This window comes from Hevea brasiliensis, chromosome 4 (assembly GCF_030052815.1).
Source record: "Hevea brasiliensis isolate MT/VB/25A 57/8 chromosome 4, ASM3005281v1, whole genome shotgun sequence".
NCBI lineage: Eukaryota > Viridiplantae > Streptophyta > Magnoliopsida > Malpighiales > Euphorbiaceae > Hevea > Hevea brasiliensis.
Window position 1 is genome coordinate 4396374 of NC_079496.1, and position 16579 is coordinate 4412952.

Below are 16579 nucleotides of genomic sequence, written 5' to 3' on the forward strand. Positions count from 1 at the left end.
TAAGATTTGGGAGATTCTTACTAAAGTATCTAATTGTCATTGATATTTAAGCTAAAACAGAGAACTTTAAAAATTTATTTTTATTTAAATTTAATATATTTGAATCATAAAAACTTCAAAACAGTTTTTATAAACTATTTTTTAATAATATTTAAAATAATTTTTTCAACAAAATAATCACAACCTCAAGACTAAACCGGTTCTAAATTGGGAATATGATGGAATATAATCTTGATATTTTGAGAGAGGCCTCCAGATGAGTTGATTTCTCTGTTGTGGTCTAATGTATAACAGGAGTTGCTCTTCACAGGCTCTAGTCTTGTTTCTGTTATGATTGTTCCTAAAAAAAAGAGGAATCTTTCAAATGACACAGTGGGCAGAGTAGGAAAAAGATGGTGGGATTAAACTCATGATCTAGATCAAAAACTCCAAAAGATGAGTCTCTACATCATGGCTCTCAATAAGCCGGCCGAAGCTGTAAAACTATCTTGTGCTTTTCTAGTTTGTTGTTAACATCACAGTTTTAAGAAGAAAAAGCAGAGCAGCAGTGTAACTGTAGATTATCAAGACAACCACTTTTTCAGTAAATTCATAATCACTGGCAACAACACACAGCAAAGAAGCATTCTGGAATCTATCATAAACTTTAATAACTTTAATACTATATAATTCTTTTTTTCTTCTTTTCTCACTTTGGTAATGAATATCCATAAAATCTTTACTTGGCTTCTCATTTAAAACAAAAAGAAAATATCCAAATGATTGTATTGACCATCATCTTTCAGTCATCAAAAACAAGAATGTTTCCTAAACTAAAAAAGAATTGAATAAATTAGTCTTTGGACACCCACTTGGTAATTCCTGACAGGGTACGGTCATCCTGAAAAAAGAAATTTCTTGCTCATTATTACTTGGTTATCTTTAACTTAAGCAAAAAAGTGAAGACTAATGAACAAGAATATAGTACCTGATCATATTGCAGGACTGAAATATGGTACCAAGCTTTGCCCGAAAGTTGGGTGTTTGTTAGTCGGGTTAGTGAATCATGTACCAAACAGAAACTGGTTAGCGTCTAACTACATTTGATGATCGAAGTTACAATGGTTTGATGTTGTGTGGAGTTAATTAGCTGACCAAATTACAAAAATTTACACCTGAAAAGAAGAAAGTGGAGATAAGTTAGAGGAAGAAACAAAAATGTACAGCACAGCCAAGAAAAGTTGAAAGAGGAGAGAACACCAACCTTTTTCGGTTAGTGGGCAATGGAATGTCATAATCACCCTTCAAGGAAATATATTCTTCAAAGTGCTTCCCGCCTACAAATGGGGACCAGATTCAACGTTAGAATAGGAACAAAGTAAAAGATTTTCTCAAGAAAACTTACAAAGCGAAAGAGGATATCTATGACTCTAATGCATAAAACATCTCAATAATATGCCAAAAACATGTTCTGTTTTTGCAATTGCATTTTCATGTAGATTCGCATAAATCCAAGCACCAAATTTCCAAAAGCAGCAATATCCAGTTTCTTGCAAGATATTCCCTTGGTGTCACCTTAATGTTCTAATGGGCTCTATTAGAGGACCACCCAAATGATGAACCTTTGCATGCTAATTCATTTTGGTACCCCCATCTATCAAAAATGGAAAAGATGGTGAAAAGGGAAAAACATTTTAAAAATGAAAAGGTCAATAGGAGTTTCCTCTGATTGATTGAACAGATGTGCAAGTAACCAGAATCTTTTGAAAATGTTTTAATGACCTGCTTATTGTCCTTATGAATCAATCAATGATGGAAAAGAGAAATGAATGCCGACTATATGTTCGAATTATTCCTCTGTAAACTGTTAGCAGAAAAGATGATGGAGGGCACAGGCAAAACATCTCCAGGCCTAGCTATTTAGCCCATAACAAAGTTATCAATTTGTGTGCATGCAGTAGCAAGTTTTGAGTGCATTTGTGCAATCATGTGCAGATGCAACAGGGAGAGAGAGAGAGAGAGAGAGAGAGAGAGAGACAGAGAAAACATACTTAATGTGGGTCATAGCTATCTCCTCATCCATCAGAAAAAGTTTAGTTCAGTGTACCCATGTGAGTATGGCAAGAGCTCTTCTACCTCAATTCTGGAACTGGAGTAACTCATACTTTTCTTCAATCGGCCATGGCTAGACTCAACCTCTGCCCAAAATATGCCATAAACTGGCCTATGATCCGAGAACCTAGATTCCCCACGTACATAAGATAATTGCTGTAGGCCTTCTCCATACCATAAAATTCTATCACACCTTCACATAAAATTAGTCAATCAGAAATACAAATTATGTGCCTGACTCCCTGCATATAACACCATTTTTAATTACATACTTCTTTTTTTATTTATTTTTCTCTTGTACCTAACCAATCCATAAACTTCAATTTTGCATTGAAGGATATGTTTTATTTTCTTCTTTCTTGCATAATACCTCAAACATTATAGTAGAGGATGTTCTTACCAAGCTGGAGTTCGACGCTTCTCCTTTGGGTGCATATCATCTCCTGCATATCTGTCTGAATTAGTTGAATATTTGTATGTAGGTGGGAAATAAATCTTCCCTTCATTCCAACCCATAAAAACACGACCTCTTCTCTGCTCTATCCGCAACTGTAAGATAACCATCAGAAGATCAGATGAAAGTTCACTTAAAAGTGATACAAAAAAATGACATGTTCTAAAACAGAAATGAAAACATGCCTGGTCATTCTGCAACAAAGCCCTCCAGTTTTGCATCTCAACAAGAGCCTTAGCAGATCGATAAGAAAGGGCAATGCGATAATTCAAATCCCCAAGCCAAATAACTCGTCTACATCAATATATACCAAATTAGAATATAAAAAGAGAACAAAGTTATGTAATAGTAAAGATAAACACAGTTATCCATGTAAATGGTGTTTAGAATTACAGATGTTGGTAAACAAACCTTACAAGGGACAGTAAAAAGCACGACTTTGTCACTTCAAATGCATTGGAAACTAAAATAAATTAATTCAATTTTCATGTAAGGGAGAATATTTCCTTCCCATGTTCTTTAGATCCCCACAATCTTCTCATTTATTAAAACACTTTTGCAACTTTTGCTGGTTGCAAGTAACAAGAGTACAGCTTGCTTAATAGTTCATAAGAAAGAAAGAAAGAACGAAAGAAAGAAAGAATCTTACTCATGCTGAAGAATTGTTTCAGGGGACTTCTCATCAGCCGCACTGTTAACACGTGGAAATCTTGTCTTCTTAAGAATCTCCATGACATCTGCATTTCTTCTTAGCTCATCACCTTCCTTCTGTCCAGAGGTTAGATGACTACAGATGAAACAAAAGGTTGTTTCATGTAAGGACATGCTGATTGAAATAGATCCCTACAACAACAAGCAGAAGGAATGCTTCTCTGTTTAGTAAATCGTCAGTGGATCTGAATAACTTGGAAAGCCAAGTAATAAAGAAAATATTAGAACTACATGTTTCGCATAAACAATACCTTATTTCCAAGATAACCCATCAATCCTCTGCCAACACAAGAAACTTTCATGTTTCTAATATGATCTCTTAATTCACTCCGGACCCATATCGTGAGGAATATGCCAACCATTTGCTTACTCGCTACTAAACAGTACCTTGAATACCCTGGTCTCCTATTTCCATCTTCGACAGATGTAGATCCGCTATAGGAACCACCATAGGACATTGGAGAGTACAATACAGTACTTGGTGAATCCCCTGGCCCATTATCATCATCTGATGAACCCCATCTAGAGTAATCACTAGATCTGGAGTAATCACTAGGCCTTGAATAATCACTAGGTCTGTGACTCCATCTATAACTGGGATCATAGTCACTGGGCCTGTGACCGAATATAACCCGATCACAAACACTAAATCGCCGATCAAGTCTTGGTTGTGGAATTGAAGGGTCATTGTCCATTCTCCAGCTGTGAGTTGTCTGGAATGATCGTCGATGAAAGAAAGATGAGTTCTTCTGCCTAGATGATCCCTCAAAATCAGCATCCATTTCTACAATTGGTTCAGGGATTGGAGACGGAGTATAACACCCACCACTGCCACTAGTACCTGGAAGATTGTTTAGAGTCCTTCTAATGAGGGCCAGCCATTTTTTGGCAGGGCCATTGTCTTCTGCACCAAGAACATTACCAGCATTCAAAGGAACTATCTCTTGAAATCTGAAATACAAAGGGAACAGACACTTTCCATTACTAATCAGCAATTAATTAGAGTTCAGCAACAAGAGATGAGAAGATTATAGACGTGGATCATACCCAAGAACATATATGTCCGCAGGAGGTGAGGCATGAAGCCAGTCATCGAGACTCAAATTACTTGGTGGGGATCTTCCTGCTACATTCCATGTAGCTACAAAAATGCTGCTCCAAATTGCAAACAGAAAAAGCATCAGTACATAAGCATCACATAAACAAAAACAAATTAGAAAAAAAAAGAAAAGAAATTTATGACAAAAGACCTGTAGTTCTGCACATCTATGATTCGAGGATGGTCAAGATTCATTCTCCCTCGCCGAACCTGCTCTGGATTCTTGCTAAATTTCTCTGCATCAAAGTCAGGGTAAAAATTAGGAATATATACATTGAAGGAAATTCAAACTTAAATTGAGGCATATTCTCCTAAAGAAGTTCTCAATTTTATTTGATGCTGCACCTGTTTTACTTTTCTTGATAGTGCACGGTTCCCTTTCAGAGAAGCTAGTCCTATATTCCACTTCACCTCCTGAAAAAGAGAATCAATGCTTAGCATCAACCTTAATTTTGAAACAAAGAGCTAAAAGAATATGAATATGGAGAAACTCAAATAGTATAAATAAAAATAAAAATAAAATAAAATAAACAGGGAGGGAGGTGTCATTAACAAATTTGTTAGAAGAGAAATAGATGAATCATTTTAAGAATTTGTGGGAATAAAGAAACCAGATTTCTTTCACTGGTTGGATGCCTGCAGTTAACTCCGACTAGCTTTACAAATTAGCCAAGGAGAAAGAAGTGATTGATACTTGAGAATCATGAGATCATTATGCACCAAGTTCAAAAGCATATTCCTCTTTGTCTCTCGATTATCTCAGCAACCAACCAGACGTTTAGGAATTGTACAGTAAATCGCTTAGAAATAAAGTTTTAGCCTTTGTTTCTATCAAATCCCAAAAGACGAAAAAAAATAAAAATGCAAACCTCCATTAACATCATCTGCTTGAAAGTCCTCAGTTTTACTCCTGATATTGAACCACTTTCTGACCATTTTTTTGGACCATGAGAGCTTCACCATATAAAAATAAATTAATTAATTAATTAACATCATTCAAGAATCATCACAATTGCACAATTAAACGAAAGGAAACAAATTCCATTGGTTTACAGCAAAAAAATAAATTTTAAAAAGAAAAAACCTTGCTTTTCTTGGAGTTCCCATCTCTCATTTTTTCACCACTACTTCATATAGCAGTTCTTGCACTTTTCGCGACACCCCAGTCTCTGGCTGTTGTTTAATATCACCAAAAATTTCAGATACTCAAGGAGTAGAACCCCATATCAGGAATTGTCATTGCCCAATTTTCTGGTTTGCTACAACAGGCTTTGAAACGAGAGCAGACCAGACCATTAAGCACAGCTCTTTACTCTCTACAGACTCCAAAAACCTCCCAATGCAACCAAAATAAAAACTCAACCAAAGGGACCAATCAATAAATGGTTGTCTTGCTTTCAACTGAAGGCTCTTGAAACAACCAAAGAAAGCTCAAATAATAAACCACAGAACCAAACAGCCAATTGGTTTTCCTCAGTCTCCTCTTCCAAAGCTTATTATGCGGTATATGAAACGCTAGGTAGAACAAAGAAACAAAAGCCCACAAAATAAGAGTGTGCAATTAGTCAAGAAAGACAAACACTTTAATGCGTGGAAGTGAGATGAGATTCTTGAAATAGAACAAGACAATGTGGCGTACATAGAGAGAGAGAGAAAGCAAGTTTTAGACAGAGAAAGCGCAGAGAGGGAAAGCTTATAATTTTCTCTCTCCTATGTTCCCCCTTTGAAACAAAGAGCCTCGTTCTTAGTGACCAGTAAAGTATCGAACTTGAACAGAATAAAGTGCGCAAGAGAGAGAAAGAAAGACAGACTTAAGACTCGGTCTTACGGACTAGCTTTTCTTTTCTTGTTTTCCAATTTGCAAATCTCAAGGCAGGCTCAGCATGCTGGGGCAAAACGGGCAGGTCGTTTAGCCCTGACACTCTTCCATAAAACGGCAATAGTCAGGCTAAGAAAGCCTGCCCGCGGTCAATAAATTGCAGGGGAGGCGGTCTAATGATGTATATACACTATATAGTGAGTTCTGTAGGCTGTAACTATGCCACTTCCCTTCAATTCTCGCCCATTCTGGTCATCCATCAAAGTGAAAAAGCAGTTAAAGAAGGAAAAAGATAAAGAGCAATATGTAATACTGCTATGGTTTTGTTTCTGTTTCCATCCGTCTCTTTCTCTTTTGATTTTCTCTGATTTAATTTTATTTTTCTTTTTTGGGCTTTTGTGTTTCTTCTTTTTCTTTGGTAAGGAATGTTTTGCAGAAGGGCATTGTGTATTTGAGTATTAACAAACGGATACCTCTCCTACATGGGCTTTTTTTATTTGTTTAGGCAGCTTTGCACATGTTTTTAGTTTATTATATTTAACTCTCTGTTTTATGGAGTATTGTGTAGTTTTTGTTTGCATGGATTGTTAAATGTTGAGATGGCAAAGAATGTAGGGAATGATGTTAACCAATTTGGAGGGTTCTTTTGGCTTAGCCTAAGAATTGTCCTTGAAAACAAGGGCACTTGTCCCAATTTTAAGGTCTCTCTGCCCCTATGGTTGATCTTTGCCCTTGAAATCTACCAATGCTATGATATTTTTTGGTTATTGTGCTTTTTGAGCAATTAGGAGCTTCACCCATTTATAGGTGGCGGGTCTCTGTTTTGCGTTTTTGGTCACATTGATAAAAAGCACATAAATTGTTGAGCCTAACTGAGAACAAAAAACTGAGATGCGCCCCGCCGCCCGCCGCCAATGCTTCCTCCTTTATGGGTAGCTCCTCCTTAGACAGTCAACTCTGATGACTCCTAAATTGAAAACCATGACTAAATTTAAACCCCCCCAAAAAAAAATAATAAAATTAAGCTCCTAACACCATTATTTGATTTTTTTTTTCTACTTAATGTATTGTTGAATTAACTTGATGATATTAAAGATGTATTTCTCTATATTAATATAATATTTTCAAAATTTTAAATAATATTAGAGTGCTCTTGATGAGATTAAATTTTAGCTAATGACAAAATAAATACTAAATCAATAAACTTTAATTTAATAATATTAAAGTTGTCTACAAAACTATAAAGTTTTGAATTTAAATTTCAATAAGAACCAATTATATAAAAAAAATAAATAAAAGCAAACTATATAAACTACATTACCCTAATTTAATTTTAATTGAATGGTGCCCAAGTGGGCGTCACTTGCATTCGGCTAGTTGCTTTATCTCATGGTTGTTGGGCCTTACACATTGATTATAGGCAAATTACACACTAATCCAAAAGAATTATATATTTAATAAGCTTGACGGCGGAGCCATTCCAAGTTGGGGTACTATAAGCCAGAAATTGGAGCCTCCACATTGCAAATGGAAATCCTTTTTATGATCACTAAACCATACTCAATTGAAGCTTTGGGGGTTGGTATTATTGCCATTTGGTCCCAATCAAGCATTAGAGGCCATTTAAAGTTGTTTTGCTGTCCTATGTTATCCAAAGTAAAAACACACCCAGGGGTGAGTTGTCCCATGACATGGTGTCTTGATTTGCTTTATTCTGTAGAAAAAAGAAACCTCTCTTAGAGCTCAAATTTCCCCCAAATTAATTAAATTTTTAATTAATCAGATTAATTAATGATTTAAAAATTTTAATTTTAATTTTGAAAATTTAAATGGGTATAATTTTCTAAAGGTGTATAGTGAGTGGACTTCCATTGTGTTCAAATCAAGGTAATCTAATCAGCCAAAAAATATAAAAAATCAATTACCAACAAGAAAATGGTTGTTAATGTGGTTCCCTTTTGTATGAATTTTAGAAAGATAAGAGAAATGGTTTACGGTTCATCTAATGTGGGTCTTTGGAAATCATTTCAATCAATAAGGTTGAAAGGTTAAGATTGAATAATAATACAAAGAAACTTGTAAAGTGAAGACTTGTATCAAAGGCTAAAGAGCAACTGGGGGCCATATTGGTTAATTAGGCATCTAAAGGGCAAAAGAAGAGACCCTACAATAATATGTGACATTTGCAGCTGAATAGTATCAAGAGAAACCAAGGTTTTTGGATTCAATGACGACATGATGAAAAAGTTGAGTTTGGATGCTTATTTTCTTCATGCCTCATTGGGAGAGGAAAAAAGAAGGAGCATTTGTATGGACTCTGATGAATTTTCTTTCTTTATTTATATTTTATTGCGTGAATAAAAGTTAATATTAACTTAAAGGAATTGACGGAAGGCAACCACCAAAAATAGAGTGCTTAATTCAACTCAATATAGAAAACTTATCTGGTCTAAACATGGCAATGATTGACAAACTGGGAGCTCTTTATTAATTCTATAAGTGCTTAATTCGAATCAACACAGGAAACTTATCAAGTTTAAACATAGTAATGATTGACAAACTGAGGACTCTTTATTAATTCTATAAATAATAGTGCATGGCCGTTTTAAAATGGTAGAGCAATTTATCTGATTAATTCCGTTAACGAGACTTCAACCTATTAGCTAGCTATGCAAAAACTTCTTAGAGAGACTATAGCCTTTTAAGTGTTTTCATATATCAATATAAAATACTTTATAATTGCTATTTATACATGTCTATTTATTTAATGAGAAAATTAAAAAATATATATACAATTTTCAATTTAAAATTTTATATTTTATATATTAAATAATAAATATTTAATTTTTTCAATAAATTCGAACAAAAAATTTAATCCTAATATATAATAAAACTCGTTTAAAAAAAATCTGACCTTAAAAACTCTTCATTCATTGGTAATTTTTTTTTTAGTTTTATACTAATGCTTGCTTGGATATTTGTTATTTCATTGTGTATATATACATATATATTTCTTAATTTTTCTAAAATTATTATTGTTATTATTATTTTGAATAAACTTGGAGTTTAAACTTTTGTGGATACAAAGAAAAGGGAGAAATTATTAGTTGTAGGGAAATAATGAACCGTTGGTTAATAAATTCAGGGCCTACACCTAGCAATCAAGTTCCCATATATATCCACCTGCTAAAAGAAAAAGAAATGTCTATTTTTAGGAAACTCTTGCATGGCATTTCCATTAAGTGCTATCTAATCTCAGTGAACACCATCATCATGGATCAACTACGAAATCATTAATTTCTTTTTTTTTTTTTCTTCTAATTCTTTTCTAAGAAAAGAAAAAAAAAAAAATCCCAATTCCTTTACAGAGAGATTGAAAATTGAAAGATTTAAACCTAATATCTGTCAAGTTTTAATTATGTTATTAACCAATAAAATTAAGCCATACTAGTAAGAGCAGTACTACTTATAGCTCATGGCCCTCCAAAAATTTTAAAAATTAAAAATTTATCTATAATTTTAATGCATTTTTTAAAATAACTGTTTGCTCTCTTAAATTTTATAAATTTTTATAAATTAAAATTTTATTTATAAATTTTAATGTATTTAAAAAAAATATATTGTTTACCCATCTAATGTTTTTACCTTTATGTAAATTTTATTTATAATTTTATATTATTTAATTTTAATCTCTAAATATTTTATAATTTCATTTTTAATATCTATATTTTTAATAAATTTTTATTTAATTTCATTTTAATATTTATTCTTAGCCCTAAAGGTGAATTTCTAATTCCAGCCTAAGTCATTTAATAGTGGAAGCATGACATTTGTTAATATTCAAGGTTGAGCAACTTCTATTCTATCACGTAATGTAAGCTGCATAAATCATCCATGTCCCATTGAATATTGTGCTATTTGCTTAATGGGAAAAATAGAAAATATACAAAGAAAATCCCTTCTAAACTTTTTCTTTATTGTTTTATTTTATGCCCTTTTTCCCAAATGCTTGATACCTATGGATATAAATGATTTTTTTTTTTTTAATGGAAAGCCAATTGAGAATTTTGGCTATCCCATTTTTCACACATGCATGCAGATATATATTCCACCATCTACAGCCCATTAAGCCTAGTATATAGAGACTGCTATTTTTTTTTCTTTTCAATTTCATCTCAATTTAATAAATAAGAGAGTTATTTATTTATAAACTAAAATTTAAGATTTTTTTGGGCACTTGAATAATAAACTTAAGGCACTTCCATTAAAAAAAAAAAGTTTTTAAGATAAATATTTGACTATTCTTCAATAAAGATATTATATAGAACTCTTTTTTTTTTTTAAAAATTTTTATAGTTGATGTCTGAATTTTATTTCATGTTTTACTTTCATTCCTTAACTTCAATTTATTACTAAAAAAATTCTTAATTTTAATTTTATTTTACAAAAATCTCTCTAAACTGCTATAAACTTATTGTAGCAGGTTTTTAGGTTAAAAAATAAAAAAATTTATCCTTTTTTTTTATCCCATTTACTTTCACATTTAAAAAAATATGGCTGTTTCAACCGTTATTTGAACCTATCATAAAAATACTAATGTCATCACAACAAAAAATTTACCTATCACTACAAAGTATTGAAATTGCATTTGTAGACGTCTTACTGTAATTTGGAAGAATTTTTTATTAATAAATAAAAATTAAGGGACAGAATTAAAACACGAAATAAAATTTAGGATGAGCTATAATTTTTTTTTTCTCTTTATACTATTAAAGTGTGTAATTATAGTTTCATGAGATGCACAAAGCAAGATTATTCATTGTCTATGATCTATATACCAATTATTTACCCATCATGGCTACCAGATTAAAGAAGTTATATAGATGTTCACAGCCACGACTATGGAAGAAGCAAGATTTGATCATCAATAATACAATGTTGGACTAACAAGCAGCCCATATGCGATATGAAAAATAGGTCAAAGAAGACAAAGAATTCCAAGAAGATCTTGATATTATTACTTTGCCTTTTTCTTTTCTTTCCCATTCTACCCTTCCAGCCTTTCCTTGGTGAATCTTTGGGATTAAATCAAGATTTACGAGGCAGTCAAAGGAGGTATGCAATTGATATTTTTCTTTAAGATTCTTTCTTTGCTTTTTTGGCTTTGGAGAGAGACCCCATTCACTCGGCCATTCCCCTCTTTCTTTCTCTTTGGCACGGTTTTCTATCCGTTTTAAGGCAAATTAGCTTTCATCTCTTTTGATTTTCGTATTCTATAGTGAGAATGAGACCCTCTCTTTTATTCACATGTCATTATCTTTATTAGAGTATCATCATTATTCATCTGTCTCTAAATTTCTATTCACACATATACTTAACTAATTTAAGCTATTAGGATATACATATGTTTACTTCTGGTTAGCATCCTTCATATTCAATGACATTAACACGGCCATGGCATTTTACACGGTGAGGCCATGGCCATATGACATTTTGGACAAAATCACTCCAAGCATACGATGTCAATACGGCCCTGAGATTTTACGCGCCCAGAATATAAGCTTTTGGATCTGAAGCCTCCTCACATGGCTGAATATAATGTAAAAAATATTTTTAAAAAATATATATGAGTTATAAATTGACGTAAGTAGCAATTAGAGAGCCCACTTAAGATCTAGAGGGTGAAAAGGTTGCAATAATTAGTAAAACATGTTGGAGTTGGACCATGCATTTCATATTATTATTTCTGTTTTGTTTCTTACTGATCATGAGTTTTCCTTTCCATATTTTGTACCCATTAAATGATTATAATAGTTAGAAGATCAGCCTTGTAGTTTAGCATGGTAACTTGTTTCTAATAATTAGTTGGCCTGTTAACTTCTTGTTTCTTTTCACTGTGAGACTCTTAAAACATATAATTATGATGTATGTTAAGGCGATGGCATCATATGTGTTGTAATTCTACTTCCATTTGGTTAGTCATATCATATTCTTTCAGTTTGTAATTTTTCTTTTCAAATGATGAAGAAGAATACCCTTGAACTTCAACTCGAAGCAAATCAGACAAGAAGCTTTGTTGATGCATTTCCAAAGTCATCAAGATTTGCAAATTAGTGTAGGGCTATAAAATTCAGAACTTCACATCAAGGAAGAAAAGTCATTGAGAGAGAAAATATTGAATGATCTCATTAATGTTTTGAATAAATGTTGATGTAGATGTGATGAGTGAGATCATTTACAGGTTCAGAGCACAAGAGCAAAAATCAGAGAATGGGTAATGGCCAAATGGGACATAAGAGCCACCCACCACTTCTCACTTGCATTGACATGTGTGGTAACGCATTATAGCACCTTCCATATTGCCTGTCAAATCACCAAGGTTCTTTATATATCCTTTTCAGTTTCTTTCGTCCATGAAGAGAAGAGATGAATCAAGCTAAACAAGCTGATCTCCAGTTTAGCTTTCTATTGATTGATTGATACAAATAGAGTTTCAATGGTGTTGACTGTAGAATATAGCCAACATTTGAAGTTACCACGCACCCACATCAACTGTCTGGGCCAGGCGGCAGTTATCGAGACTTCATTATCTTTATCATCATAATTTCATGACCCTTCAAATCTTGATGACTCTTATATATATATATATTTTTTAATAATAAAATTATAATGAATAGAGAGTATAATCATTCTCTCTCCTTCTGACATAAATATAAATAATCTTAAAAGAGATGAATAAAAAACTAAAATTTGAATCTTTATAACTTTTACATCTTAAAGGTTTAAGAAGATCAATCAGATTATATTCCTAATTAATTAGCTTGGTGGATCTTATATTAAACAAAATTAAATTTTAAATAATGAGATATTTGAATTTAATGTTATATATTAAAATTTTATAATTTTCACCTGAAATACAAATTAAAATCGTCATATGAAAATTAATTAAAAAATAACATTATCATAAAATGTAAAAAATAATTCCGCTTAATTTAACATTATTTCGTTTGCAATACCCATGTTTGCTTGGAAAATTTTTAGTGTGAACTGGTCTGGAGCCACAAAAAATCAGAGGCCCGGCCCAAATGTTGAAGAGAGCAGCAGAGCATATAAGCAAAGCTGCCTCAAAGCCGAATGAGAAAATCCCAATGGGCATTAAATTATCATTCAATTTTAGCTTTTGGGTATTCTTTTTTTTTCTCTTTAGAGCCTTCGCCCAAATTGGGCCTCGCTAGATTTGATTTGGCGCTAGACAACTAGCATCAATTAACGGCTAATTTACAATTAACTCCATAAGATATAGCAAAATTTATAAATTAGAGCTGATATGTTTTTAGTAAAAATTTATTTTAAAAATTTAATTTGTTGATAAATTAATTTTTATTAAATAATTACTTAAATATAACATTTAAATGTAAGATTATTTTGTTAATAAAATAAAATTTAAAAAAAATATTTTATTAATAAAATAAAATTTTATCAAATAAATTATTTTAAATTGAAAAGTAATAACCATGATAATGGTCAATTTAAATAATATGACTAATTTATTAATAAAATTAAACTCTAAACAAGAAATTGTTACTTAAAAATATTTTAGAAACTAATTTATAAGTTTTGCTATAATTTAGATATTTAATCGTAAATTATCTCAATTAATTTAAATAATTTTTTTAGTTCATCTGTAAATTTTATTTTATATTTTATTTTTATTATTTAATTTCAATTTATTACTTAAAAAATTTCTAAATTTTAATGTTATAATAATATATTTTTATATTAAAAAGTTTTTCTTTAAATTAGAATATAATGTCTATGAATATAGTTTAAACACTTTTTCTGTGAAAAGTTAATTCTTCGCTTTTGTATAGATTAATGTATTTTTATATTAGATTCAAATTGTAGTTGAAATGATCAATATTTTCAGTGATTAAAAGAGATAAAAAAAAAGATAATTTAATTAATTGATCTTGTCACGACCCAACCTATGGGCCAGACCAGCACTAAGACCTGGGCCAGCCTAAAGCCCCCGAGGCCCGTAGTAAACCTAACTATTCATTAACCCAACTCTAAGGCCCATTTGGGCCTACTTTCAAGAAACCAACCGTACAGAGTCCGGCCATAAAATGAACCTTTCAACGGGAAGTTTTTTGACTCACTCGACCTGTAAACACAATATATAGTCAATTGGGGAGCTCAGCTCACCCTCCACATACTCATATCAACATAAAAATAAATAGGAGCTCAGCTCCCTCATCCAGTCCATCAAACATGCATGCAATAATAATTTTACAAGTCTAAACTAACAATTTATATTACAGATCCAAATTAATTAAATACTTCTAACACATGCGGAAATTCTAGAAGTTTATAGGTTTATACAAAAATAAAAAAATGACCTGCGAGGGAGAAAAGTAGGTTAACCTCAAAAATATCCTCCTGTAGCCTGGAAAAATATTGAACAGGAGTGAGCGTTCGACTCAGAGAGTAAAATATCAAATTTAACCATAATCTCTATAACTATCTGAAACTAATGCAACCTGTGGAGTGAAATGCAACATCAACAATATTTTCACATCATAACAGCAAAAAGGTAATTTGGAGCACTCACACACCCAGTAATATCAATCATAATATATGGGAGTGATCCCTATCTGACTCTCTTAAATCCAACTCGTGCAATGAAAAACTCAAGCCGGACTTTCGCTTAATAAACCAAATCGGGGTCCCAGTGAAGAACTCAAGCCATGACTATCCCCGAAGGATCGGGTCCCAGCGAAGATCTCAAGCGGTGACTACCCGTCCTATCCATAGTCCACACCACATCACACGCACACTAACGCACGTACACTGCTCCAAATTACCACAACAACATCCATGGCACTTTAACAGTTATGAATGCAACATAAATCGTACATAGAGTTTAACTACATAAATATATGCATATAAGTGATGCATGGGCATGCTTGAACATATAATAATATCGAAATTACAATTAAAATTAATATTTTACTCATAGACTTGACAACGGTCACTGTGGCGGCTGGACGGAGAAAGAAGGCTGTCCCGGCTCACCTGACAATTACATTATATTTATTTAATACAAATGACTCAATAAAAATCAAGAAAAGACCAAATACGTCATAAGTCGTGCCGAAAATCCGGCAGAGTCTCCCCTATACCTAGGACCTACCTAACCTGCAAAAGGGCTCAAAACACACTTCTATATTCGCAACTCATATATCCACAATTCAATCACATCACACAGCCCCTCCTGGGCCCATCCAAACAGTCATTCATCACAATATGTAAAATTTCAATTTAGTCATTATAATTGATCATTTTTGCAAAAACTGCCCAAATAAGCTCTAAAAATTCTAAAATTTTGCCCCGCGGTCCTTAGCAATATTACTAGGCTATTTCAAAAAGAATCATAATTTTCTAAACTACCATGAATATTTTATGGATTTTTGATCATATTTAAGCACTAGAAAATTACGAAAAAGCAAGGTTCGGGTTTACCTTTGCCAATTCCGATTCCGAGACGCGCTCGGGACGTCTGACAATGGGGGGTAGCCAAAACCTCGATTCAATTCAGAGACTTTTTCCGTAGTGGCATGCGTGGGAAATTCACTGCACTGACAATCGCCGAATTTCCGCGAATTGAAGATACCTACACGAAGCCCACAACACGGGGGTTAGTACATAAATTTTTCAGAATTTTCTAAGCTCATTAAATGCTCGGAAAAATATTGCGAAGTTCCGTGGGACCCACCGAAAAACGGTGTCGGAAAATTTTGAAATTTATATCCCCGCGAAGCTCTCGACGAGTGGAGCACTCTGGTACTCTCGGTTTTCTCGTGGGGTTTACTGTTTGTGAGAAATCTAGCCCAAAAGTCGAAATGGGCTAAAAACTTTTTGGGCAAAAATTGGACAAACCGCTCGACGGATTTCGGTGTTCTTGGTGTCTATGGAAAGCTCTCGACGAGTAGATGAGTTTAGACACAAGACCCAGTCCGATTGGTGGCCGGATCGGCCGGGAAGATTTAACGGTCGCAAGGCGTCGCTCCACTTCGCGCTGCTGTGCATTCCAGCACCGCAGTGGCAGGATGGCTAGGGGTGGGCGCCGGCGAGCTGGGGTGGCAGGGAGGCGGCGGCGCGACAAGAGGAGGGAGGAGGAGAGAGAAAAAGGGAGAGAAGGAGAGGAAGGTCGGGACGCGCGGAAGAAAAGAGAAGAAGAAAAAGGAGCCGGTCCGATTCGACCGGTCCTATTCGGTCTGGTTCAATTTGGCCGGTTCGATTCGGAATACAAAATTTTAAATTTTTACTCTGCCTCGGGATCGAAAAGAGGTCCAAAAATTTCGAAAAAATTTCAGAAAACTCAGAAAAATTTGTAGACTCTAAA

General features: G+C 33.3%; 1 protein-coding gene across 1 annotated transcript; it reads right to left on the reverse strand.

Annotated features, from left to right (window-relative positions):
- Positions 1-706: 706 nt before the first annotated feature.
- LOC110673198 (type IV inositol polyphosphate 5-phosphatase 7) lies at positions 707-6164 on the reverse strand. Its single transcript, XM_021836255.2, has 13 exons — positions 5440-6164; positions 5225-5309; positions 4701-4769; positions 4507-4591; positions 4304-4408; positions 3508-4207; positions 3195-3388; positions 2731-2839; positions 2492-2640; positions 2031-2284; positions 1244-1316; positions 968-1154; positions 707-880 (listed from the first exon to the last, which is right to left on the reverse strand). The coding sequence occupies exons 1-10, from the start codon at positions 5467-5469 to the stop codon at positions 2062-2064; spliced, it is 1749 nt and encodes a 582-aa protein (XP_021691947.2). The 5' UTR covers positions 5470-6164; the 3' UTR covers positions 707-880; positions 968-1154; positions 1244-1316; positions 2031-2061.
- Positions 6165-16579: the final 10415 nt, after the last annotated feature.